This window comes from Boleophthalmus pectinirostris, unplaced genomic scaffold (genome assembly GCF_026225935.1).
Source record: "Boleophthalmus pectinirostris isolate CB_2022bp ecotype Guang Dong unplaced genomic scaffold, ASM2622593v1 HiC_scaffold_13, whole genome shotgun sequence".
Lineage (NCBI taxonomy): Eukaryota > Metazoa > Chordata > Actinopteri > Gobiiformes > Gobiidae > Boleophthalmus > Boleophthalmus pectinirostris.
In genome coordinates, this window is record NW_026571036.1 from 31810776 (window position 1) to 31836243 (window position 25468).

At 37.4% G+C, this 25468-nt stretch overlaps 1 protein-coding gene across 1 annotated transcript; it reads left to right on the plus strand.

Moving 5' to 3' along the window:
• The first annotated feature begins 436 nt into the window (after positions 1-436).
• Positions 437-13724, plus strand: LOC110168264 (mitochondrial basic amino acids transporter-like). The gene is made up of 4 exons (XM_020933692.2): positions 437-847; positions 5980-6023; positions 7727-7810; positions 9288-13724. The coding sequence occupies exons 1-4, from the start codon at positions 820-822 to the stop codon at positions 10068-10070; spliced, it is 939 nt and encodes a 312-aa protein (XP_020789351.1). The 5' UTR covers positions 437-819; the 3' UTR covers positions 10071-13724.
• The last annotated feature ends 11744 nt before the right edge of the window (positions 13725-25468 follow it).

Sequence of the window (25468 nt, forward strand, 5' to 3'; positions counted from 1 at the left end):
CCTTGGCATCAATCAAGTATCTCTCTTTAAAGTTCAAGGACAGCAGAAGAGTAGGAACCTGCAATCAAGATAAATAATAACACATTTAACAACAGACAAAATGTATCACAACACTGTGCCTGCAGAGTAAAGCTATGAGGCTGCAAAATTAGCACTAAGCCTCTGTGACTTATAAATAATATGAAATGAATGAAAATTATAAAACTGAGATCACTGCAGCATTATGGTATTGTCAATTGGTACATTTGAGCATACAATTTTCGCATTTCAAAACAAAACTTTCACTATATTACAATTTCTATCTTAATTTCTGCCAATCCTTTGACGAAAATATAAGAAAGAGTCGTTTTTAACAGTCACAAGATGGCGACCGCTGTCCCCTCGTCGGTGTGTCAGGTGCCCCTCTAGAGTCATATGTGTGTGTCCTGCGCGCACGCTAGCTTGTCTGCTACAGAAATAAACCTCCTTGGCACAGACAGAGGGAAGGGGATCGACAATCACCAGACAGCGGGCTTCTCCAGGCGTGTGGACCTTCTATCATATTTGATCATTTTAACTTTTGCAGCACAACATTAAAAAACAACGAGAGGACAGTTTTGATTGAGTTTTTACGCGTTTCTCTCATAGCTTTTAGCAGGTGCTAGCGCAGTAGTGTAATAGTCGCTAGGTTACAGTGTCATTAAGTTCACGAGATTATTAAACAGACAGCTTTCGAGACGTGTCCGCTTTTTCTCGGCTCTTATCAATCATTTTATAAGGTTTATAGCGACAGTGTACCTTTTAGTTATCTATTGAAACAGCGCTGCCGAGAAGAGGAGGATGGATTTTCTGGCTGGTTGCATTGGAGGTGAGTTTGATGAATTAAATAAGCCAAATTGAAATGACATAAAGTGAAATAAGCATGCTACATATTTGTTATATTTATTGTGTCATAGAGATGTGTACTGATTCGAGTGATTTGACGTATTTGATCGCGTAAATCTGAAACCTAAACACTCCAGAATTGCTCATTAAAAAGTGATGCAATTCTAGCACATGATTACTGCGTCCCTGCTTTGTTTAATTCCCCACCACGCGGCACAGCCAAACCAAATAAGTAAACATAAGAAACCAATTTACTGTAGGGTGACCAGATTTTCAACATTCTAAACTGGGACACACCTGGGTTGGTATAGTTGATATAGATAAAATGATGAAAAGACCGTTTAACATTGTTCGTCATGATCTGAGGGACTTCTGTTTGCTTCATGGTCATTTGCAAACACGAATTTCTGTATTTTGACAAAACAAATGACAATTTATGCTCGTTTTTACTGTTGGCAGGGATCAGATTAGTCAAAAATTGTGATAGTCCTGTTTTAGAGTTGATGTAGTCCTGGTTTAATCTTACTTTAGTCCTGGTTTAGATCAACTTGATCAAAAATAGGGACACTTGGGACTTTTCTTGTATAAAACTGGGACAAATCACTGGTTTTGGATAAATCTGCTGGGACAGAGGATACAAGGCTCAAAACTGGGACTGTCCCGGTTAAATAGGGACATCTGGTCACCCTGATTTATTGACTATTATGCAAAAAGATGGAATTATTCTATTTTTGTATTATTATTTATGGATTATTCAGTCATTGGGATGAGGTGCATTTTCTGGGTGGCTGCTTTGGGGTGATTTTGACAATGTAATAAAACAGCATTAGTAGTTTTATAGTAAACATTTTGATCAGCCCAGGACCGGGATTAAAGCGTATTGTTTTTGAGTTGTAAACCAGTCATGGATCCATAATATAAACATATTAATTTAAGATTTTATTATAGTTCTATGAAACCAGGACCAAGCCATGACCTGAAAAATGCATTGCAAACAAGTGTCAAGAAAAGTGGACTCAACTTGGACTGACCCATTAATTAAATTGAATGAATTTCTGATGTAATGGGGATAAACAATAGCTTACAGTTTTCCAGCTTGTTAGTTTGTCTGTGGCAAAATCAAAACACCCAGGATTGCCAAATCAAAGTGATGCAATCGTTTCTGGTATGAGATGAACAAATCACTGTCCTTGTCATGTCCTTATTCCGTCATAGAGTCACACAGTCACACAGTCACTCACTCTAAATGAGTGTTGCCATGATGCTAAAATTTCAATACTAAGAAACAGACTTGATACTCCTTACAGATTCTGATACCACGATGAAAAAAACAAAACAGAAAACACTCCATTTAGAACTGACAACACAACTGAATGTGATTTTCAACATTAAATGGTAGTACTTCCATGTGGTCTTATATCTGTGTAGTCCCTCAGTTCAATAATGGTCCATGGGTTGTATATACTAATCTATGTGTTCTTATATTTGTTCTGAGCTCAAGATCATTCTAAAGCTTTTCAGGAAAGGTTCATTTCTGTCCTGTGAGTGTGACTTTTTTTAGTTCTGATATCTTCTAAAATGAGTCTCGAGTTTCGATACTAGTTTTAGTGTTATATCCGTTGTAAATACCAAAAAACAAAATTGAGGTTAAAGGTGCGCAATGTAACTTTTTCTGGTAGAGGGGCCCCTGCCTGCTTGTCTCCAATGTTTTACTGTACGGCATTAAACATCTCTGTCTCCGTGACGACAACCAGGTGACGAAATCAGAAAATGCTACAAGTCAGAGATGAGACAAGTAAGGCTCTGCAGAGTTTTTCCAATGTATATTTGAGCAATAAAAACACCAAAAATGTAATAAATGTAACACCACAGTGCAGTATTTCAGGCAAAGCAATAACATCGCCATGGAGAAAAGCAGATAGCAAAACCTCCTCCAGAAAAGTTACATAGTAGTCCTTCACGTTATTGTCTACACACACAAGAAAAAAAAGTGATACAGTTTTTTGAAATATCCTTCAGCCATAGTATTTTTCAACGATTAAAAACACAATTAATAGCATCATTAAAGGTGCATTATGTAAATTTTCTGGTGCTGTTCTCCGTGGAGATGTTATTGCTTTGTGTGAAATGTTTCACACTATGGCATTAAACCTTTCTATCTTCATGGAGACCAAACCAGACTAATTTACAGGTCAGATCTATGGAGAGGCAGCCCCGCTCTCAGTCAAAATATCTGTTTTTCTAGGTATTTTTGAGCTACAAAACTACCTGTAATTGAATAAATGTAAAGTAGAGCTGTTTAATGCCATACTGTGGAACATTCCAGGCAGAGCAATATACTCCATATCCATAGAAACAAGCAGGTGATGGACCCCCCACCAGAAAAGTGACTCAGTGCACGTGTAATACTTATATAAACAGTGCTGCTAATGAGTGTGCCCGACCTTTATAAACACGGTGAAACCAGAGATGTGATGTTTCCATTCTGGACATGTTGTGTAGCTTTAGCATTAGCGCATGATTCGTACACACCCCTCGCTCCACCAATCCCAGGCCTCCCGCAGTCTTGACAGCAGAGATGAGCCTTCAAATTTATGAGCCGAGAAAGGACATACGCAAAAACACTAACAAGAGAACAGTAAGAACAGTGACAGAAAACTGAAATGAACTGTCAAAACCAACCAGGAAGACACTGTCAAAACTAAACTAAGATGAGTTTATTTTAAAAAAATGTGTCTGTGATGTTGCTGTGTAGTTTAAAGGTGCATTATGCAACTTTTCTGTCACCTGTTTCTCTTCATGGGGATGTTATTGCTTTGACTGGAATGTTCCACTCTATGGCATGCAGGAAATCTACCAGTATGTCTTCATGGTGACGAGCAGGTTATGCCACACAGAAACCGGAAGATGATTTGTCTGGGTTTATAATGGAAATCTGAGTGTGATTTTGTGGCTTGTTTTAAATCTTTATGTAAGTTTATGTAATTTTTTTGGTGGAGGCGCTGTCACCTGCTCGTCTATGTTGTTGCTTTACCTAGAATGTTCATTGTATGGCATTAAACATGTCTATGTCTATATACGAGCAGCTATAGCGAGGTAAACCTACACCTACTCATAGTAAGAATGCATGTTTTTCAAGGTATTTTATTATGGTCTGTATTTTGTAGAGATGGAGAATCGTGCTTTACTTTTTCTGCGCTGTTTTTTTTTTTACCTTGTTAGTGACTAGCCAGGCTGGCGCCACCTAGTGCCTTCGCTCAATTTCATTTCTCTCCAGTGACTAGGTCAGAAATCAAAATTCAATAAACGGTTTGCAAAAATCCTGGAAGTGCAAGTCCGGGCACCAGCCAATCAGTGAAGAGCCATATATTCAGTGTTGGCAACGATTCCCGAGATCGAAGAATTAAAACCAGAACAAAGAGAATGTTGGGTGAATTTCATCAAGGGGAAAGACGTTATTGCCCTTCTTCCTACGGGATTTGGGAATATCTTAATATACTAGTTAGTCCTGTTAGCGGCGCATTACATACATCATGACCAAATAGCAGCAATTGGTTAAGTAAAAAAAGTACCCGCCTACCGTCTAATGAACGAAATCTAAGGCTGCGAGGTCAGACAGTTTGTACGAAGTGAAATGAAGTAAAACCGGCTGATGAATCAGTCTAGTTATTGATGGGAGTTTTAAAACTTTCTTACTTTTACAGATAACCATGTAAAAGTAAAATAAACTGCATTTTCATTTAAAATGTTTGTATTTGTTAGGGGGGGATATCATCACGGTATGAACCTCACAGATGATATTTATTGTGATATCGTGGGAAAGCTCAGGACATGGTGGAGAGGCTCACAATTAGGGATGTAACAATATTCAAATCTCTCGCTTTTCACAATATACATCTCACGGTACGATAGTTATTGCGATATCTGGTGGAGCCTAACAAAACTGTTAATATGCTACTTTTTTCTTTTAAAATGCCTTGATAAGACTTAATCTTGAAAAAGAACTAAGACTTAAAAGTGCTTAGAACTGTTATTTCTTCTTGTAGTCTGCACTGAAATGGAGCAAAGGATCATGGTCTATGTAGTTCCCTCTGTCTTTTTTGAGGTATTGCTGCACCATAGCTCTTAATTTAAGCAAAGAGACTTGTAATTCGATATATTATGATGGTCCACAATATTATTGGGAGAACTTTGATGATATGATATCACAATATTTTGGTTAATTGTTACCCCTAGTATTTATTGTAGGGCTGTGATTTCATTTTTACTGTGTTCAATTCCAGTTTTTCTAATCTGCACTGGGTTAAAAACAGGTAGTGTCTCAAAACATTTATGATAAAATATACTGATACTTTTTCTCCACAGGTTAATGTCCACATCATATAGAAGCCAAATATGATTCTTATTTTTACATATTGAGCAGCCGTTATTTTTTTTGTACATAAACCTCTTATTTACAATTTTACACAGTATGGTTTAACTAAACATTGATTGTATTAAACAGATGTCCAGACTGTTACTATGTACTTTATCTAGGGTAGTATTTATTACATCATGCATTTCTCACTTTAGTTCATTATTTAAATACACATTTGACTTCTACATTTAGGTCACAGTTTCTTTACTTTAGTCTCATTTTTGGCTCTGTCCATTGCTCTTAGGTAATGTGAGTTCAGTGAGGTCAGTGAACACTTGTGTCCGTTCGCTTCCTAGTTTACAGCCCGAGCCATGTCCTGATTGGATCGTCTCTTACAAACTGGTCATGTGACAGATTGTAGAGGGATTAGCGGCTTGTTTACCCTCCCCCCACCCCTCAGCGGTTTTAATATCTTATAAAAATGTGTTATCTAAGCACATTTTTGAATGCGTTTGCTGTTTATGTTTATTGTATCTGCACGTTCTTTCATAATTAAGGATGAGGCGAGATAAGAGAATATAAGATAAGATAAGCTTTATTTGAACCACAATGGGGAAATACAAACATCCTGATTACAAAATGTTTGATTGGTTATGAATTGTATTGTTTTGTTGTGTTACATAAAATAACAAATAACTTTGGACTGAATATTATTTATTTCTAAATATTATTTCTAAAAGCACATTTTCTCTTTTCAGGCGCTGCTGGAGTCCTGGTTGGGCATCCTTTCGACACAGTGAAGGTAAAAACTTTTTAAAATCATGTAATTATAAATAAGATAAATTATAAATTATAAATCAAGTTTATAATGTTCAATTTAGGAGCTAATAATAATTATTAATAATATTATTAATTATAATAATTATTATTATATTAGTTAGTATGATTATAAATGAAAAACAAAAAATCCTTACATTCTTCCATTTTCACTGTGGTTTATTTTGCACGATCATAAACGATACATTTTTGTGCCTTTGTTAACATTATTAGTTTGTATGACCATGAACGAAAACATTTTTTTTTAAATGAAGATACTAGGAAGGAACTAGGAAGAAAGTGCTTGTGTTCCTGGTAGAGGGGTTAGTTTGTGGAACAAACGGAGTTATGACTTTAAACAGTCCAACACTATAGAAGCCTTTTAAAAATAGTATAAAGTGTTAGGTTTTGAAAGATATCCAGCTCTGGCGTTAATGAAGTAAGCATTGAATTTAGTTTGTTTTAATTTATATTTTGTCTCTTATATGTACAGTGAGTGAAGCTGTAAATGCAAACTTGTTGTTCATGCGTCGGTACCTTTGCTTCGGCTTGAACCCTTCCTGTCATGTTGTGGTTTTGTTTTGTAATGCTGCAAAGAATCCAAAATAAAAAAATAAAAAAATTAAATGTATAGGAGCATTGCAGTTAACACAACACTGGACAATGAGCTATTAAACTAAAAGAGCATCATCCCGTCCATTTCAGAACATGCTGGATGTTAGATGTGTGAAAGCTTCATTGATACTTTGCAATGACATCATGCTGGGTGTGTTCTACATGTAGGTGTATGGTGGAATGTTTAGGAGTTACCATGGTGACATACTTAAAAACATTAGCTGACATTGCCTAAAAAGTTTTAAGATAATCTGAAAATTTAAGATGTGTAAAATGGATTTAAATAACACATTTTCTGTTGGCCTATGCAAGCTGGCGTGTGGCTGTAATGTTAATTTAGAGTGACTTGGAGAGTGACAGCACAAATGAGCTCACCTCTTGTCATTACAGCTAAATCAGTTCTTCATAGTCAGATTGGGTCAAATTAAAGATCAGATTAAAGTAAAAATTTTGAGTAACAGAGCTTCAGACAAAGCAGTGCCTTCAGTTAGCATCACAAGGTTGACTGTTAGGGATGTAACAATAACCGAATATCGTGATTTGTATCGTCAGAAGTCTCACAATAATATCGTGGGCTGTCACAATGTATCGAATCACAAGTTCCTTTGCTTAAATGCATTATTTTATAGACAACATCTTATAAACATAGGGAACTACATATCCCATGATTCATTTCAGTGCAGAAAACATGAAGAAATATGTTATTTACTTGAATTTTTGGGATTATGACGGAAATAATTCTCACCAAAATCTTGTCAAGGTATTTTAAAAGTGTCCTATCTACAATTATATAAGCCTCTTCAAAATATCGCAATAAATATCGTACCGTGAGATGCATATCTTTACATCTCTATTGACTGTTGCTGACATGAACAATAAAGTTGTTAATTGATGAAGTCCTACTTTACAGAAACTTTATAGCTGTTGAAAATTTCAGGCAAATTCATAACATTGTCATAGAGAGAAGCATGTGGCAGATTGACTTCTTTGAAAAAGTTCCACAGTGCTTCTTTAATGCCAGAACCTTTTGTGTTTGTGTCGTTTCAATAACCTAATGCCCATTCCATGTTCCAGGTGCGTCTGCAGGTGCAGAGTGTGGACAGACCTCTGTATCGAGGGACCTTCCACTGCTTCCAGTCCATCATCCACCAGGAGTCAGTACGTACACATTTACACAGCTTCAAGAACATGGGTTATGACTCAACATCTGATGCCCCAAAAGACTTAAATACTTAAAGACTTTATTACTTCGCAGGAAAAATGTATACAAATATTTTGCAAGACACAGTATTTTCTAAATGTTGTTTAACTGTATCAATCGCCAAATATCTCACACAAGGTAAGTGTAGTGGAAAAAAGAACGAACCTCTTTACCATAGACTGTAGAAAGAAGTGGACTAAGGAGTGTGACATCACCCATAGTGTTCGGCTCCAGTCAAATGAAGCCAATGAAGGCAAGCAGTTATAGCAGCAATTTTGGAGCCAAGATCCATATTTGGAAATCCGAGAGTGTGTGTGTATCATAGCAACTAAAGAGCCAATCGGGACCAAGGCTGTTGAAGGTACATGCTCTTTCCCTTAGCTGTCAGTAAAGCCTGTTTCTAACAGTAACTGCACCTCAGTAAAAGAAAGCATCTGGTTGGTCTGTTGTTAATGTCCATCAATCTTGATTCATGCAAAATGAAAACACCAGGATCATGTAGAGTGGGTGAAACATTTTGAGACCAAAATGACGAACCTGACAGCAGCTGTTACAGAGAGAGGGGGGATGGTTTTTGAACAAATCAGAGTTGATGGAGCCAAATCTCACCCATGCTCACTTCCTATTTGGGAGGCTAGTGAGCTAGCTATGTCCATTTATACAGTCCATGGTCTGAACGAGCCATGTCCAGGATTTGTCCACCTTGGCTAATGCAGTACAGTTGTATCCTCTCTGTGTGAGACTCTGTGGTCTCCTGTGGCTACTGTAAAAATACCTGAGGATTAAGGTCAGAGCTTTGTCGTGACCACTTCACTGTGTTTACATTCAGCTGTTTCCTAATGGGGAAACTACACGAGGCCAGGGATTCACTGATCCAGGGAAATGACTCTGACACAGTGACTCCATATTACAATACAAAACAGGATTAAGAAAACTAAAATACATAATATGTCAGTTCTTGTTTTTGTGCATTTTTTTAAAAATATTGTCAATCATAACAGTTTTGTAATTTTATTGTAATAATCTAAACAGTTAATACAACTATCAGCAAAAAAAAAAAGTCTGTCACCAAATACGCCATAAAATGAAGGTGCTGCCAAAATTTAGCCTTGTAAAATACTAGCCAAATAATTTACTTTCACTTGCTTCTCTCCCTCTCTCTCACCCTTACACCTCACCTTTCTTTCACTTACTGACCCCTACCTGTCTCCCTTCTCCCTCTCTCCGGTGTCAGTGAGTTCAGGAGTAGAGTTACTGTTGTGACTGAGGTCAGAGGTCACTAGGCTCCAGCAATAAAACTAAACGCTCTACAAACATTTTTTAAGGTGTCAGACTGGACGTTTAAGTGAGACAATACTGAATCTATGAGCTGACTCTAAATCTGACTTAACAGACAGATATATGTCTAATACACCTGTCTGCACCTGTCTGCAGGTCTTTGGCCTGTACAAAGGCATTGGATCTCCCATGATGGGCCTCACGTTCATCAACGCCATTGTGTTTGGCGTCCAGGGCAACGCCATGCGGCTGCTGGGGCAGGACACGCCCACTAACCAGTTCTTGGCTGGAGCTGCTGCGGGTGCCATACAGTGCGTGATCTGCTGCCCCATGGAGCTGGCCAAGACGCGCATGCAGATGCAGGGCACTGGGATGAAGAAGTCCTCCACAAAGAAGCTGTACAAGAACTCCCTGGACTGTCTGACCAGGATCTACCAGCGCGAGGGCCTGAGAGGTGTGAACCGTGGCATGGTGACCACTATGCTCCGTGAGACGCCCGGGTTTGGTGTGTACTTCTGGGCCTACGACGTGCTGACGCGGGGGTTAGGCTGTGAGCCCGAGGACCCCTACATGATCCCAAAGCTGCTGTTCGCAGGAGGCATGGCGGGCATCGCCTCCTGGCTCTCCACTTACCCGGTGGACGTGATCAAGTCGCGGCTGCAGGCAGACGGCGTTGGCGGGGTGAACCGCTACAGCAGCATCGCAGACTGTGTGCGTCAGAGCGTGCAGAGGGAGGGCTACATGGTGTTCACACGAGGACTCACCTCCACGCTGCTCAGAGCATTCCCTGTCAACGCCGCCACCTTCGCCACGGTAACGCTGGTGCTGATGTACGCGCGCGGAGGGGACGAGTGTCCCAAAGACTGTGAGACTGGTCCCCTCACACAGGCCCCTCCTGTGCAAGCTCCTTCCACTCAGATCCAGCCCAGCAGCCTGTGATGGACACGCCCCCTTCCACTCTGCACTTTACTGAGGACCTGAGGCATTCCCACTCCAGTGTTTATACTATGAATACAAAACTATTTATTCAACATCATGTTTTTATGTCTCTGCAGTACCTCATTATGATCAACAGGGGGCAGGCACTTCTGGGGGAGTTTAAAGTTTGAGGCTAAACGGCTATGTAACTCCATACTATAAAACATACTGTTATTTTTTATACTCATCTGAAACTTATATTTTAATAACTGTGCAATGGTCATTGGCCCACAGCTGCTCAGCCTCTGTGGTTTAAGAGAATGGGATTTTTACTTCCAGAAGCACAGGCCCTGTCCACTGTTGACCTCCAACTGATATAGTTTTAACCTCAGATTTTGTTACATTCTTTTCAAACACACCTGAACACGGTGGGAATGCACTGTATGTACTGTAAAAGTGTTTTGAATGCAGTTTTTGACTGCGTGTGTAAATATGACAGTTCTTTTACCATGTACAGCTGTGGAGACGTTTTCTGCCTTATAAGATAAAAGACTTTGACATAAAGACGCTGAGCTATGAGCCAGGAGAGTGGAATGTAGCACGTCAAACCTCCCCAAAGTAAAACTGGGTTGTTTCGGCACCATTTTGTTAAATACAAGAGCTTACAGAGGCAGCCAATAGCAAGTACTGTATCAACAACAGAGAAGCCCGAGTAAAATATTAAGTAAAATTTATTTTAGCTGCAATTTTTATAGTACCAGAAATTTTATATCTTTCCCAAATCTTTCAGCGCTAGTTAGTGGTAGCATTTGCAATCCCATGTATAAATTTAATTATAGCAATACATAAAATTGTGTGGCATCTTTTCAAATCCCAAAAAGTGTTGGTGTCAGAACAGCCCAAGTTTAACCCAAAGCACAGTTTCTGATGGTGTGATCGAGCCCCACATTACAGAACATATGTGATCATTTAACCCTATTTATATGTATATTGTGTAACTTTTCTGGTGGAGGGATAAGTTATTGCTTTGTCTGGAATGTTTCACAGTATGGCATTAAATCTTTCTATCTTCATTGAGACCAAACCAGAAAAAGTTACAGGTCAACTCTGTGGAGACGCAAGAGTCAGAATGCCTTTTTTTTGTTTTTCTAGATAGTTTTGAGCTATAAAACCACCTGAAATTTTATACATGTTAGGTAGAGCTGTTTAATGCCATACTGTGGAACATTCCAGACAGAGCAATGACATCCATAAACAATCAAAAAGTTGCATAGTGCACCTTTAAGACTGTGCAATCATTAGACGTGTCCTGTTTTATCTGTTTTTATTTAAATATCAGGCTTTGAATGTTGTGGTCCTTCAATATAGCCCCCAATCTGTATTTATTTTGGAATACGTTTGCTTATTTAACTCTGATTTTAAGTGTAAGTTTGTTTTGGGGTCCGGTTCTTAATATTATGCCCGTTACTCTAAAAAAAACATCAGAACATGGCGACCTAACTCTTAAAATACACTATACCCTGTTTCATTCTGACCCACATTGTTCAGCCCTGGTTTCTCACATCATTTCATTGGATCTTTGCTTGATTTTAAATTATTTTCATGCTGTTTTGTCATTGCAGCAAAGATCGTGTGCTCCTGCATGTGAGTGGTCCATATATTATTTAACAAACACAAGAATCCTCTACCTGTTTTTCCTGTTGTGTGTAAAGATGTCTGTAGGCCCTGTCCTGGAGCTGAGTTTGAGGATGTCGTGGCTGAAAAGGAGGAGGCACTGAAAAGTTGAATGTACGGAACGTTGCCCAAAGACAGGAACAGAGGACCTGAAGAACTGAATGAAAACGGTTAAACTTGAACTTCAGGCTGCACTACAAAAATACACGTCTACATGAGGTAAAATTAGTTGAATTCAGAGTGTTAAATCGGGCCTGGGTATTTTAAAGGCGCTGTACCTGATTTTTACTGTTTTAATAATGTGAAAAACAGAACTAGTTCATTTTAAACGGTTGCAGTGGTCCAAAGTTATTCTGAGTATCCTAATTATCCACTCTAATGAGTTTATAAGCACTTTTCACAACTCACAACTCGGTAATGTGGTAACAACAACTAGCATGCTAACAGCACACTCCCCTTTTTCTAGCCAAAAAATGCTTATTATTATTATTTTCGGACTATAAGTCTGGAGTATAAGTCTCACCAGCCAAAAATGCACAATGAAGAAGAAAACATATATAAGTCGCACCGGACAATAAGTCGCACTTTTTGGGAGAAATTTATTTTATAAAATCAGAGACCAGAAACGGACATCTCATCTTGAAAGACAAATTATAGTAATAACAATAGAAGAGAGAACAACAGACTGTTAACGTCACATATGAACAGTTCTTCAGATAAATATAACATAAACAACAGAACAAGTTTACCAAACTCTCCATCTCACTCCAAATCACTAAATCCATTGAATTCTTCATCGTTGGTGTCACTTCTAAGCAACTCGGTGACCTCCGGAGGTAAATCGAGCTCCTCTTCCTCTTCTGTGTAGCTGTTATCAGACTCTGCATCAGTTCCAGTTAGAATTATTCCGGCCTTTCTGAAGCCCGACAGGATGGTTTCGGTTGTCATTGAAGTCCATACTTTGTCGATCCATCCAATGACTTCCAGGAAAGTTGCATGGTGCACCCTCCCTGTTACCGTGAAGCTGTGTTCTCCATCCTCACTTTCTGCCAGTCCCTCACAAGTTTCTCGCTCACTCCAAACTTTCTTTCTGCTGTGCGATTACTGTTTTCAGCTGCATATTTCACTACTTGCTGCGGGACAGCGGCTCTTTCTGCAGGAGACATGCGTAGTAGAGCGAAGTGACAGTGGTACATTATCCAAACCATGGAAAAAAGTGCGACTTATAGTCTGAAAAATACGGTACGTGCAGACCGTACACAGCGGACTTATTTTGACCTCAAGAGCTGCTGAAACAATTTTAATACTTTCCATCATACTGTGGGTGTTCTACATGTATTTCTATGGTAGAATGTTCAAACCTTGGAGACACAATGCATAGATTAGCAAAGATTTCAAATAAGTTAGACCTGAAAACTTAAGAAAAAATACCTCTTCTAGTTCCAACTAAGTCAGTTGTTTCTGGTCATTACATTCAAATAAAGCTCAGATTAAACAGAGCTTCAAACAGAGCAGAGCCTCTAGTTAGCATCACACCCTCAGGTAACATCGATGACATCAACTACAAGTCCTAATATCTGTACTGGGGTATTTTGCTGAAATACATTGGGGTAAAAATTGGGTACAGGGCTTTTAAACTCAAATTTAAAGCTCAATCCTATTTTTTTCTAACATGAATTCAAGTTATTTTACCTCATTTTGTTTTTGCAGTGCATTGTATGAGATAGTTGAATGCATTTCTGTTAATAATGAAACCAGCTGAGGTTATGGTGCAATAATGGCCCATGGAGAATGTGAACTGTTTCTAATGTAAATACATACAAACATATAGCCTCTATTTTGAAGTCTGTGCTAGCTGCTGTCTGCTGCTGTCTGCGTTACTATGGACTCATTTAAACTGTGAAACGAGATATTTTTGTAACATAGATCTGGATTTAAAATAACGCCTGTCTGTTTAGTTTTCTAGAATTCTGAGTCAAAAATAAAACATTGTAACTTTAATTTATCTCTTTATTTCTTTTTGTGACTTCTTACTAGTGATTATAAAGTACAAGTCCAAACTTGCAACAGTTCTTCATGTTTCTCTGGGAAGTAACAGAGGTCAAAAGTATCGAATCAGATACTAATTGGTACTAAAGCTAGAACTGAAACTAGAAACTTATTTGAGCAAGTTACACAATACACTTTTAATGTAGAAAATCACATTCTACTGTCTAGTGAATGAGTGTTTGTTATTATTATTGTGGTATAGGAATCAGAATCTTTTAATATACTAGATGATGGAAGTTTAGTTTTTTTGTCAAATGCCTATATGTTCCTGATGGGATTTCACAATTTATTTTAAAGCTAAATAATTTGATGGAGAAAATTGCTCTTGAACTAATAGATAAAACTGTATTTCATTGAAAGTACATAAGATCTCATACGTAAACATAAATACTAAATAATGTAAAGGTGTACCAGATATTTTTAGTTGTGACTATTTTTACAGTGGAATTTTCCAGTTCAAAGCGTGACAATGCTTTAAATGAATCATTGTCACATGATATGGACCCTTCACCTGACTATTCTTTTTGAGTAATGGACTGAGAGGCTGACGTTAAGTGTAACAATGGCGCCATCTGCTGCTGTACAGTCGTAATGGCAGGTTTCAGAGGGATTGAAAGGGAAACTCTGGGCTGTCAATAACAGTACACTAGAAATCAGTGGTGGAAGAAGTACTTGATATTGTTAAGTAAAAGTCTGAAAAAAAAGAAAAAAAATCTACTTAAGTCAAAGTATGAAAGTACCTGTTTAATTATTTTTTTATGTACTTAAAGAGTAAAAGGTAAAAGTATGTTGAGTTTGTTGATCAAATTTATTGATATTTAATTTTGTTCAGTAGAAACAACTGATTTTTTTCTAGTTGTTTTCTTTGTATATTGAACATGTTAAAAATAACACCTCAGCTTTTTAGCAGGTAATAAAAAAATACTTTTACTTTTCAGTCCCGTTCAAAAATGTAATGGTGTAGAAAGTACAGATGCCTGCTCTCAAATGTAATGAAGTAAAAGAACAAAGTATCCACTTTAAAATCTACTCAAGTAAAGCACAGACACCTAAAATGTATACTTATGTACAATATTTTAGTACTTTACATTCCACCACTGCAGTAAATATGCACATGAATTTCTGTTAGTATGTTTTTGAAGTGGTTAGTTCCAGTTTAATCCAGTTTCTTCCAAACTATTGCTATTAAGTTATTCAAATATATTATTTGCTTGTCCACGCCCAGAAATAGGGTCAGTTTCCATAGCGATTAACAACAGGCAGAAAACATGTGAATGAAATTCATAAATATGATCAAAAACACGGATAAAGGCAAACCCTAGTTATGTTCTCCGGTCCAGACCAAGATCCTAGGACTGCAAGGAATTGAAACTACCAATTTTTTTTTGCAGTTTTTTAAGTCCCATAATTTCCTCCACAAACACTGCAATGCACATTTACAGTAAAGGTACATTGTGTAACTTGGACCAGGTTACAGGTCAGACGTGTGGAGTCAGAATGTCTGTATTTCTAGGTATTTTTGAGCTATAAAAACACCTGTAATTGAGTAAATGTAAAGTGGAGCTGTTTAATGTCATATTGTGGAACATTCCAGACAGAGTCATAGCAACAAGAAGGTGAGGGACCCTCAACCAAAAAGTTACACAGTGTACTTTGTTCATGACGAAACAAATTCTTCTGTTTTTTTACGCACAAACACACATATGAAGGGGATGTTACAGACGCAGGAAGTTGACCAAGAAAGTTTGACGAGAATCTCAAGAGTGAATCATTTCATCTCATTTCTAAATATGATGGCTCCACTGATCCTCCACCTGTTGCTATTGTGCATTCTAAACTGTAAGTAACATTTTAATCTTTTATACTTTCATTGCATTATAGAGCTCCACAGTGACTGCCCTCTCTGGTTCAGGAAGTACAATTTCCATTCATTTGTCCCATAGACAAATGGATCATGGAGACTAACCAGGCATGTGCTAACTAATATCAATAACACGGCTGTTTTAAAGGTGAACTATAGCTTTTTTGGTTGGGGTCTGTCACCTGCTTGTTTCTATGGATACGTCATTGCTCTGCCAGGAATGTTCCACAGTATGACATTAAACAGCTCTACCTTACATTTATTTAACTACATGTAGTTTCAAAAAATACCTAGAAAAACAGACATTCTGACTGTGAGCGGTGTCGCCTCTCCACAGCCCTGACCTGTAACTTGGTCTAGTTAGGTCACAATGAAAATAGAAAAGTTTAATTCCATACTGTCAAACGTTCCAGATGAAGTAATAACATCTCCAAGGTGAAAAGCATTTGACGACCCTCCACCAGAAAAGTTACACAATGCACCTTTAATTCCAAAAAAGCACATTTAAAAACAATGCAAAATGCTTTATAACTTAGCGCTCCCTAAAGTTTCAGAAACAGGTGTTCAATCAAATTCTAGGTCCTGATTTCTGATCTACTGTTTTGTTTCATTCACACATGTTTAACTCACAAGCCTTGCATTTTTAAGTAGAGTCCTTCTCAGAAAACACCCCTCTCCACCTTGTGATGTCATGTGGTAATACAGGAAGTGCTCCACTGTGTTTTTAAACTCCATACATCTTCACTGGAATCATTTGGATAATTTCAGACCTGGAATTGCCAACGTCTACTAAACAAACTGTAACTGTTAACTTGAAAACTACCACTTCATGACATCACAAGGTGGAGTAGAGCATTTTGAGCTTTGAAGATGTAGAAAGTCTCGAACATGTGTGAATGAAACAAAACAGAACTCCGGGTATGTTTTGATGAGGTAACATTATAAAATGTCTTAAAGCTCACAAGAGTCAATTTGGCATAACAAAAGACCTTTAATATTATTTTTCTTAAAGGCTATGGGAAAATAAATGAGAAATGTAAGTGGGTGGTCCCTGTAGAGCTCCTTAGGGAATGAATATTATGGAATGGCTGATTTGAGCAGTCGACCTTTTTTGGGAGAGATTCCATGACTTGTTTCATGCCTTGCAGGGTTTAAAACATTTTGTTTTTGTGGTTTGTCAGTTTAAAGATACAGTATGTAACTTCCTGGATGTGGAAAATCAAATGCGTGATTACATGCTTGAAAGTTAAAACCACACTTTGGAACATTCTCCATAGAGCTAGACATATGCCATATTGTGGAAGATTACAGGAACATTTCAAGTACAACCAAAATGGAAACAATGTACCTTTTATTCATAATTTTTTGTCTTAAAAGTTACATACTGTGGCTTTAATGAAACTCATCAATATCTGTAATTGAATAAATGAAAAGAAATGAAAGAAATGTAATTAAAGTAGATTAGTAAAATAATAGTCAAAAATCTAGTGAGAACTTCCCAAATAATTGTATTTATGTATCTATTTTTACTGTGTGTGTGTAATATTTTATAATACACTGTCAAAAGTTTGGACTCGACTCACCAATTTTTTTTTTTATGTTTTGCTACTTTCTACATTTTATTTACAATACATACAGGATACATGAAATATATGAAGCCAGATATACTGAATTCTGTATCCAAAAAAAAAAAAAAAACCTGAATAGTATAAACATAATATTGCTCAAAGAAAGTTGCTGCAAACCCTTGGCCTCTTGAAATGTTTTGCACTCATCAGGGTCAAAAAATGCCAAAAGTACAAACCAGGGCTCAAAGCAAAGATTTTATTTTTGTATTTATGTATAGTTTACTATGATTCTTATGTGTCCATTCATATTTTTGATGACGTCACCTTCAGTGAAAATCTACACTGTAAATAATCATGAAAATAAAGAAGACAAATACAGATAAAAGTGTGTCCAAACTTTTGACTGGGCATGTCCATTTATTCTTCCATAGGTGCTGCTGATTCTTTTGGATACCGCATTAAATACACGTGCAAGAACACCGTCTGCTTTCAGAGATGGAGAGCTGGAAGTGCCAACATTGCTATTATCAGTAATGGACAAATAGAAGTGAATTCTGCTGAGGTGGACAACTCAAACTGCTATCTGCCACTCCAATCTTTCAACCAACAGCTAACTAATGTTTGTTGGAAAAACCAGTCCAATTTGGGAGCTAACTGTTCAACTTTTACCCCAAACAGAATCATTAACACAAAACCAGGCCAAAACATCACTTTACAATGTGTTAAGATAAGTTCTTTAACGAGATTCAGTTGCTCTACACAGTCCCGCCAGCTTGTTTCAGTGAAGTGGGTGGATGACAATGAGAATTCAATAGAAGACGGATCTGAGTATCGAATAATGAAAAACTCTCTGTGTGATGTTAGCTTGACTGTGACGCTCCAAAGCTCCAAAAATGCAACTTTTAAGTGTTTAGCAAAGTCAGTGATCAAACTTGGACATCAGAGAAGATCATCGTGAAATTGCAAAGTGAGTAAAAATAATACTGCAAAAAATGAAATCTTTATCTGCTCAGCTTTTCTGGTGGAGGAACCGTTAATGCTTTTCTCCACGGAGACGTCATTTCTTTGTCTGAAAGTTTCCACAGTATGACATTAAAAAGCTCTATCTTGCATTATTAAACTACAGGTGGTTTTACAGCTCAAAAATACCTAGAAAAACAAAAAAAGACATTTTGACTGTGAACGAGGTTGCTTCTCCACAGATTTGACTTGCAACTTGGTGTGTTTTGGTTTCCATGATGATAAACAGGTTTAATGCCATACTGTGAAACATTCCAGTCAAAGCAGTAACATCTCCATGGACACAAGCAGGTGAAGGACCACCCACCAGAAAAGTTGCGCTATAAAATATGAAAATACATCTCGCTACACTTAAGACAAGAAAAACGACGACTCTTTGCAAGAAACAAGAAACAAAATACAATGTTGCTTGAATTAATAAAATCACACTTAATCCATTGGTCAATCTACTCAAATAAAGTAAATGTTCTTAATTTAAGTCATTTTAACTTACCTACATATTGCTTTTTGTGTGGTGTTGTTTCATGTGCATGAATCTACAGAAGGCAAAATTACATGAACTCAGAAAGTAAATGCACTCAAAAAAAATATGTGTTGACCCAATTTGAAGACCTTATATTACACAAAACTCTTGACTCTTGATTTTAGTCATGTTAAAATGTTTGTACATCCTCAAAAGCATATATTGTGTTTTGTTTCATTCACACAACATTTTATTATTAGTCTGTCTACATCTCCAAAGCTCAAAATGCTCTGTTCCACCTTGTGATGTCATGTAGTGGTAGTTTTCAAGTTAACAGCTACATTTTACTTTTAGCTCATTAGAGATTGGCAGTTCCAGGGATGAAATTGCTAAAATGATACAAGTGAAGGTGTAAGGAGTTTAAAAACGCAATGGAGTACTTTCTGTATCATGACATGACATCACAAGGTGGAACAGAGTGTTTTCCATTTGAGAGAAGAACTGTACTGTACAAGCTTACTTTTGCCAAAACCTCTCAATTCAAGAATCATGAATTCAAGTGATTTCAACATTCATTTCAAGTGATCTTGTTTTATGAATATCTTAACATTTTGGTTTTGTTTTGTGCAGCTCTTACAGGGATGGGAAGAGGACTCGTACCACGGCCACAACCAGGAGGTAAGAACATAGAACACCAGTGAAAGCAATCACTTTACTCACCCACAGGGGGCAGTATTCTCACATGCAATTTCACAGGCCAAAATATGGCTCCCTGCTCCTGCCTGACCTGCACAGATACAAAGTGTGTTTTCTGAAGAGCATATATCGAATACAATATTTTAAGTTAAGTCTTATCTAGTGTTTTGCTCCCCGTGTCTAGTGCAAATTCACCTCTCATTAAATAACGTAAGAGTCAGACTGGACTACATTTATACTCACAAAAATGAACTGAATGTCAAGTTAGTTATGTCAGTTTTATTTTTAGAGCACCTTTCTTCTAGCCTGATTCATCAGCTGGTTTCACTTCATAGAAACTGTCTGACCTCGCAGTATTAGTATTCGTTCCCTCGATGGTAGGTGGGTACTTTACTTTATTTAACCAATCGCTGCTATTTGTTCGTGACATATGTAATGCGCTACTAACAGGGCTAACTGGTGTATTAAGATTGTCCCAAATCCCATAGGAAGAAGGGCAATAATGTCTTTACCCTTGATGAAATTCACCAAACATTCTCTTTGTTCCGGCTTTAAATCCTCGATCTTGGGAATCGTTGACAACACAGAATTTCTGTCTCTTCTCTGATTGGCTGGTGCCTGAACTCGCACTTCTGGGGTTTTTGCGAACCATATAACGTGATCTGATTCCTGACCTAGCCACTGGAGAGAAATGAAATTGAGGCATTAGATGGCGCCAGCCTGGTTAGGAGGTAAGATCCATAGAACATCAAAGAAAGTAATCACTTTACTCACCCATAGGGAGCAGTGTTCTCACATGCAATTTCACAGGCCTAACTATGGCTCCCTGCCCCTGACCTGCACACATACAAATCATGTGTTTTATGAACAGCACATATCACATACAATATTTTCCAAGTCAAGTCATATTCAGGTCCTGTGTTATTATCTACTGTTTTCATTTTGGTCTCCTCTTTTGCTCCCTGTGTCTAGTGCAAATTCACCTACCACTAAATAACATAAGAGTCAGTTTAGACTAAAGTTATACTGATAAAAATGGACTAAATATCAAGTTAGTCAAGTCAGTTTTATTTTTAGAGCACTTTTCATGCACACAGACAACTCAAAGTGCTTTACTGTACACAGAATCACAGTAAGTAACGACATAGAACAGTTCACATGTGGTTGGAGGTTTAAATCCTGCTCTTGACATCGGATCAGATCCATTGACCTACAGGTTTGCGGTGCGATTCAGCTGAAAGAATACTGTTGTTGTGTCCTTTGCCCCCCGCCCCCAGTGTCTGCATAAACTGGTGTATGAATGTGTGTGTGAAGAGGTGAATGGTTCTTTGATGTAAAGAGCTTCAAGTGCCTTGACGGTGGAAAAGCGCTGTATAAAAATGTGACCATGACCATTTACAATAGTTTGCAAAATATATGAGCAGTTAGTACATCTGAGGTTGGGCTGTGCATTGTGTATCGTATAATAAAGAGATACTTCCCTTCTTTTCTACTCTACTGTATAACTCTAAATAAAGATCAATGATACTTGTGTTGTAGATGGTGAAGGTGAAGATGCGTGATACTTGTGTTGTAGGTGATGGTGGTGATGGTGGAGCCCAGTCTGGCCGTGTCTCCGTGGTGGGTCCAGCAGTGGGGGCGCTCTGTGCTGTGGTGCTCGTGGCAGCTGCAGCGTTTATCCTGAACAGGAGAAGAGCGAGACGTGAGTTTAGCTTCATTACGCTTTTAAGGTTTAGGTTATCCATGGGTTTCTGAATGATAGAAAGTCTGGACTGTCGCCATGGCAAGTAACAAAACAAAATGACATATATGAATGGTCAATCATTCTCAAAGTGGCACTATAGAAGAGGAAGGTGAAACTCATGAATAGCCTTTCCTGCAATGTATTAAATGATTGATGGTTTTACTGTGGAGAGAGATCAGATTAATGCCACACTCTGCGTCTCCATGGAGACAAGCCGACAACCATACAGTAAGTGCCACCTTGATGGCTGAACAAATTATATAAGGCTAATATATTCAATTTGTGAATGGGACCCAGGTGAAAAAAAAAAAAAAAAGTTTAGGTTTCAGAATGATAAAAAAAAACAGAACACTTTAGACCAGTTGCCATAAAAATAAAATAAAATAAAATAGGACAGTTGCCATAACAATTAACAATTTAAAACTAAATATCCCATCATTTGAAAGGAAATAGTCCTCAAAATGTCACCTATTGATACTTCGCAGTGACATCACGCTGGGGAGTTCTACATGTAGTTATTGGTGGGATGTTCATCAGTTACCATGGAGACTCAATGCACACATAAGGAAACGCTGACTAAAAGTTGTAATTTAAACAATACATTTTTGGGAGTCTGTGATCGACCTGTTCAGGTGTTTGATTTTCAACAAAAAAGGTGAAAAACCAAGTGAAAAATTGTTGACTAATGCTGGCGAACTTGTGACTAATTTTATGTGTGAGAGACTTGTTTAAACGCACAAATGATCGTTGTTGTAATTCCAACCAAATCAGTACTTTCTGTTTCTGGTCAGATTGTTTTAAAATAAAGATCAGATGAAGTCGAATTTGAGTAACAGAGCTTCAGACAGAGCAGTGCCAACAGTTAGCACCACAGCCCTAGGAAACTGATGACATCAGCTACAAAGTATCATCAGATATAAACCCACGTATATATATGTACGTCTATAGGCACAGTGTGATTGCGTACATGAACTTGTGCCAGAGCTTTGTACATACATTGAGCATACGTTTGACTTTTGTAACTCTGTGTTGAAAGGGCTGCTTCTGTGTTTTTAACCCGACCACAACATGACAAAACATGATCTATTTAATGTAAGAGATGTAAGAGTTATGTAAAAGATGGTATAGCTGCATGAAAATGGTTGGTTCAATACCCGCTGTTGTTGTGGCTTTGAGCAAGACACTTCACTAGGGCTTTGGCAAAAACTTCTATCTTTTGTTTTGATCACGTTTTTTTTCTTATTAAAACAAAGAAAATGCCTTTTAATATGAATTTATTGAACATAAAGATATAAAATTTTACTTTAACCCTTCTAGACCGATGGTATTGTCCACAATATTTGGGAATATATTTTTTATAACTGTGCATAAAAGATAGAAAAGATAGAAAAAGAGTGTAGTGAGACAAAATGGTCGACTGCTCTGAGAGTTTGTGTTTGTAACAATTGAAAAAGCTGCTACGCAGTTATTTCTCAAATAAATGGCAAATTACACGTCTTTGTCTGCATAATTGTGTATCCCTTTCTATTTTTATATGAAAGGTTTATTTCACTCAAAATGTACAAATCCAAATGTAATAAACCCCATGGAAATACAAGAAGTGATGTGGTTCTGTGTCCTGGACCTGACACCAGCTGTTTCCATGACACCAGTAAAGTCATGGGGCCATTGCACTTTTTTATTTTTTTTATTTATTTAATTTTATTTATTTATTTTTTTGAGGCAATAAAGATATTTTTAGTTTACTTACAGACTTGATATTATGCATTTTGTAGCTAAGGCCCTAAATTAACATTATACATGTTTGCTGTGTGTTTTCTATGAAAGAGGGTCAATTTTATTTGCCATATGGCAGAACTACAGCAGCAGATTGTGAAAAAAACAGGCTATAATGAAAGCAAGGATGTTTAACACTTCATTAGGGGTTAAAAGGGGGAGTTTTGATAGCAAAAAAATCCAGGCAAGTACAAATGTACTAAAAATGCCCTTAGGTCTGGAAGAGTTAAAAATTAAAATCCCAAAGACCATTTTAGATTATTGAATCTCAGTTTAAAAAAATAAAACATAACAATTGAATTGTACTGCCTTTTTACAGACACCTTAAAAGGGCTTATAATGTGCAACTTTCTGATCTATGTTATAATGTTGTTTCCTCATCTGAAACATACCTGGAGTTTAACACACAAACACTGCATATTTAGCCTGAGTTCTTCTTTCAGACAGAAAACACTCACTTGTGATCAGTTTACCAACAGGAAGTACTCAACTGTGCTTTTAAACTCCATACACCTTCATTAGAATCATTTGGATGATCTCAGCCCTGAAATTTCCCATTATTGCACAACTAGAGGCCACTGATGACTTGAAAACTACCACTACATGACATCACAAGGTAGAACAGCATTTTGAGTTTTGGAGATGCAGACAGTCTAATAATAAATAATTACTCAAATACGTGTAACTGTAACAAAACACAACACCAGGTATATTTTTGAACAGATAACAACATTATAACATGATTTAAAGCTGAAAGTCCATTTTGCAACAATACGCAACATTTAATGATCTAACAAAGCTGTATTATAATGTATTATATTGTTTCTGTGCAGATACGCGGACATCCATTGAGTCTCCCACAACAACACCAATCTATGTAAGTACAAGTATTTTACTACACAAAGTACTACTCTAAAAAAGCACACTTGAAATGTCACACAAAATAACATAAAACTGAGTAATCATCATACAGATTATACTGAATCAAGTATTTTTGGCAATAAATGCGAAAAAGGTGAGTGTAAAACCATAGACTACAGACTCTCCATCAGAAAATGTACACAGTCCTTCTTCTTTCTTTATTAATCTAAACCTTATAAACTTAACCTAAAATATATGTTAACCTGTTGTTGATGTTATATTGAAGGATTTACCTCAAGGGGACCTGATATTTTTGGTCACCATAAAACATAAGGTCCCCATAATGTGACTGAGTATAAAAGGGCTATTTTCTGATCTGTTAAAATGTTGTTTCCTCATCACAAACAGACCTGGAGTTGTGTTTTGTTTCATTCACACAAGTTTAATACACTAACTCTGCAGATTTAAATAGTATTTATATAACGCTTTTCCACTGTCAAGGCACTCAAAGCGCTTTACAACAAAGAACCACTTACCCATTCACCAGTATACACAGACACTAGGGCGAGGTGGGTTAAGTGTCTTGCCCAAGGACACAACGGCAGCCTTCATCAGTGGAAGCTGGAATCACACCACCAACCTGTGGGTTAGGGGATCTGACCGCTCAACCTGTGATGTTTTTTTTATGTGGAGAGGATCAGTGGAAAAACGCTCTTACCAGTTAAGATAGACATATTGTTCTGCCAAACAGAAAACACTTTGTTCCACCTTGTGATGTCATGTGTTAGGAAGTGTTCCACTGTGCTTTTAAACTCTATATACCTTCATAAGAACCATCTGGATAATTTCAGCCCTGGAATTACCTTTCTGTATGGAGCAAAAGTTAGAAAGCAGCTGCTAACTACTGCTTCATGACATCACAAGGTGGAACAGAGCATCTTGATCTTTGGAGATGTAACTAGACTAATAATAAAGGGTGACTCAAACATGTATGAATGAAACATAACATAACAACAACATTATAACATGGCTTAAAGCTCAATTCTGTGTAATAAAGGGCCTTTAAAATATAACTGAGAATTATTTTCCAGTCAAATAATCTAGGCCTAATATGTCAAAACCTCACCAAGTATTGATCCTTTTAAGTGCTAATGTAGATATGTATGTGAGTGAATGCAGTGTTACTGTATGTATTGTGATGTTTTCAGGTGTTGGATTCAGAGGAGGTGGTCTATGCCGATGTGATACTCCCCAACTCTTCAGACAGAGCTCCTGTGTCTGACTATGAGCCCACGATCTACGCCAGTGTACGATACTATTAGCTACTCCCAAAACCAAGATCCAGGCTCAAGATCATCCAACTCAAACAGAAGGCCTCCATCTTGGGCCCTACCCACGTTATTATGGAAGTTGCCATGGACATCGCCATCATCAGTGGGGTTGAATTATTTTACTTTACAGTAAATAAATTCTATTTGGACTACATGAACTTTGAAGTTTGTGAAATCCCTGAGTCATCTAGGTAGGTTCCACAGCAAAGGAAAGAAATTCAATTCTGTCAACTGGACTGGACTATGGACATTGAACATTTTGCACAAATCAACCTACTTTACATCAGATTTTAGCTGTAAAACTTTTCTAAAAATTTTCCATTGAAACTAATTAATCAGAAGTGACACCACAAAGACTGTGAAACTGCAGTTCATC

Coding starts and splice junctions, on each gene's coding strand:
- LOC110168264 (XM_020933692.2), top strand. CDS start 820: ATGGATTTTCTGGCTGGTTGCATTGGAG. Junction 848..5,979: donor TCTGGCTGGTTGCATTGGAG/GTGAGTTTGATG, acceptor TTCTCTTTTCAG/GCGCTGCTGGAGTCCTGGTT. Junction 7,811..9,287: donor CCATCATCCACCAGGAGTCA/GTACGTACACAT, acceptor ACCTGTCTGCAG/GTCTTTGGCCTGTACAAAGG.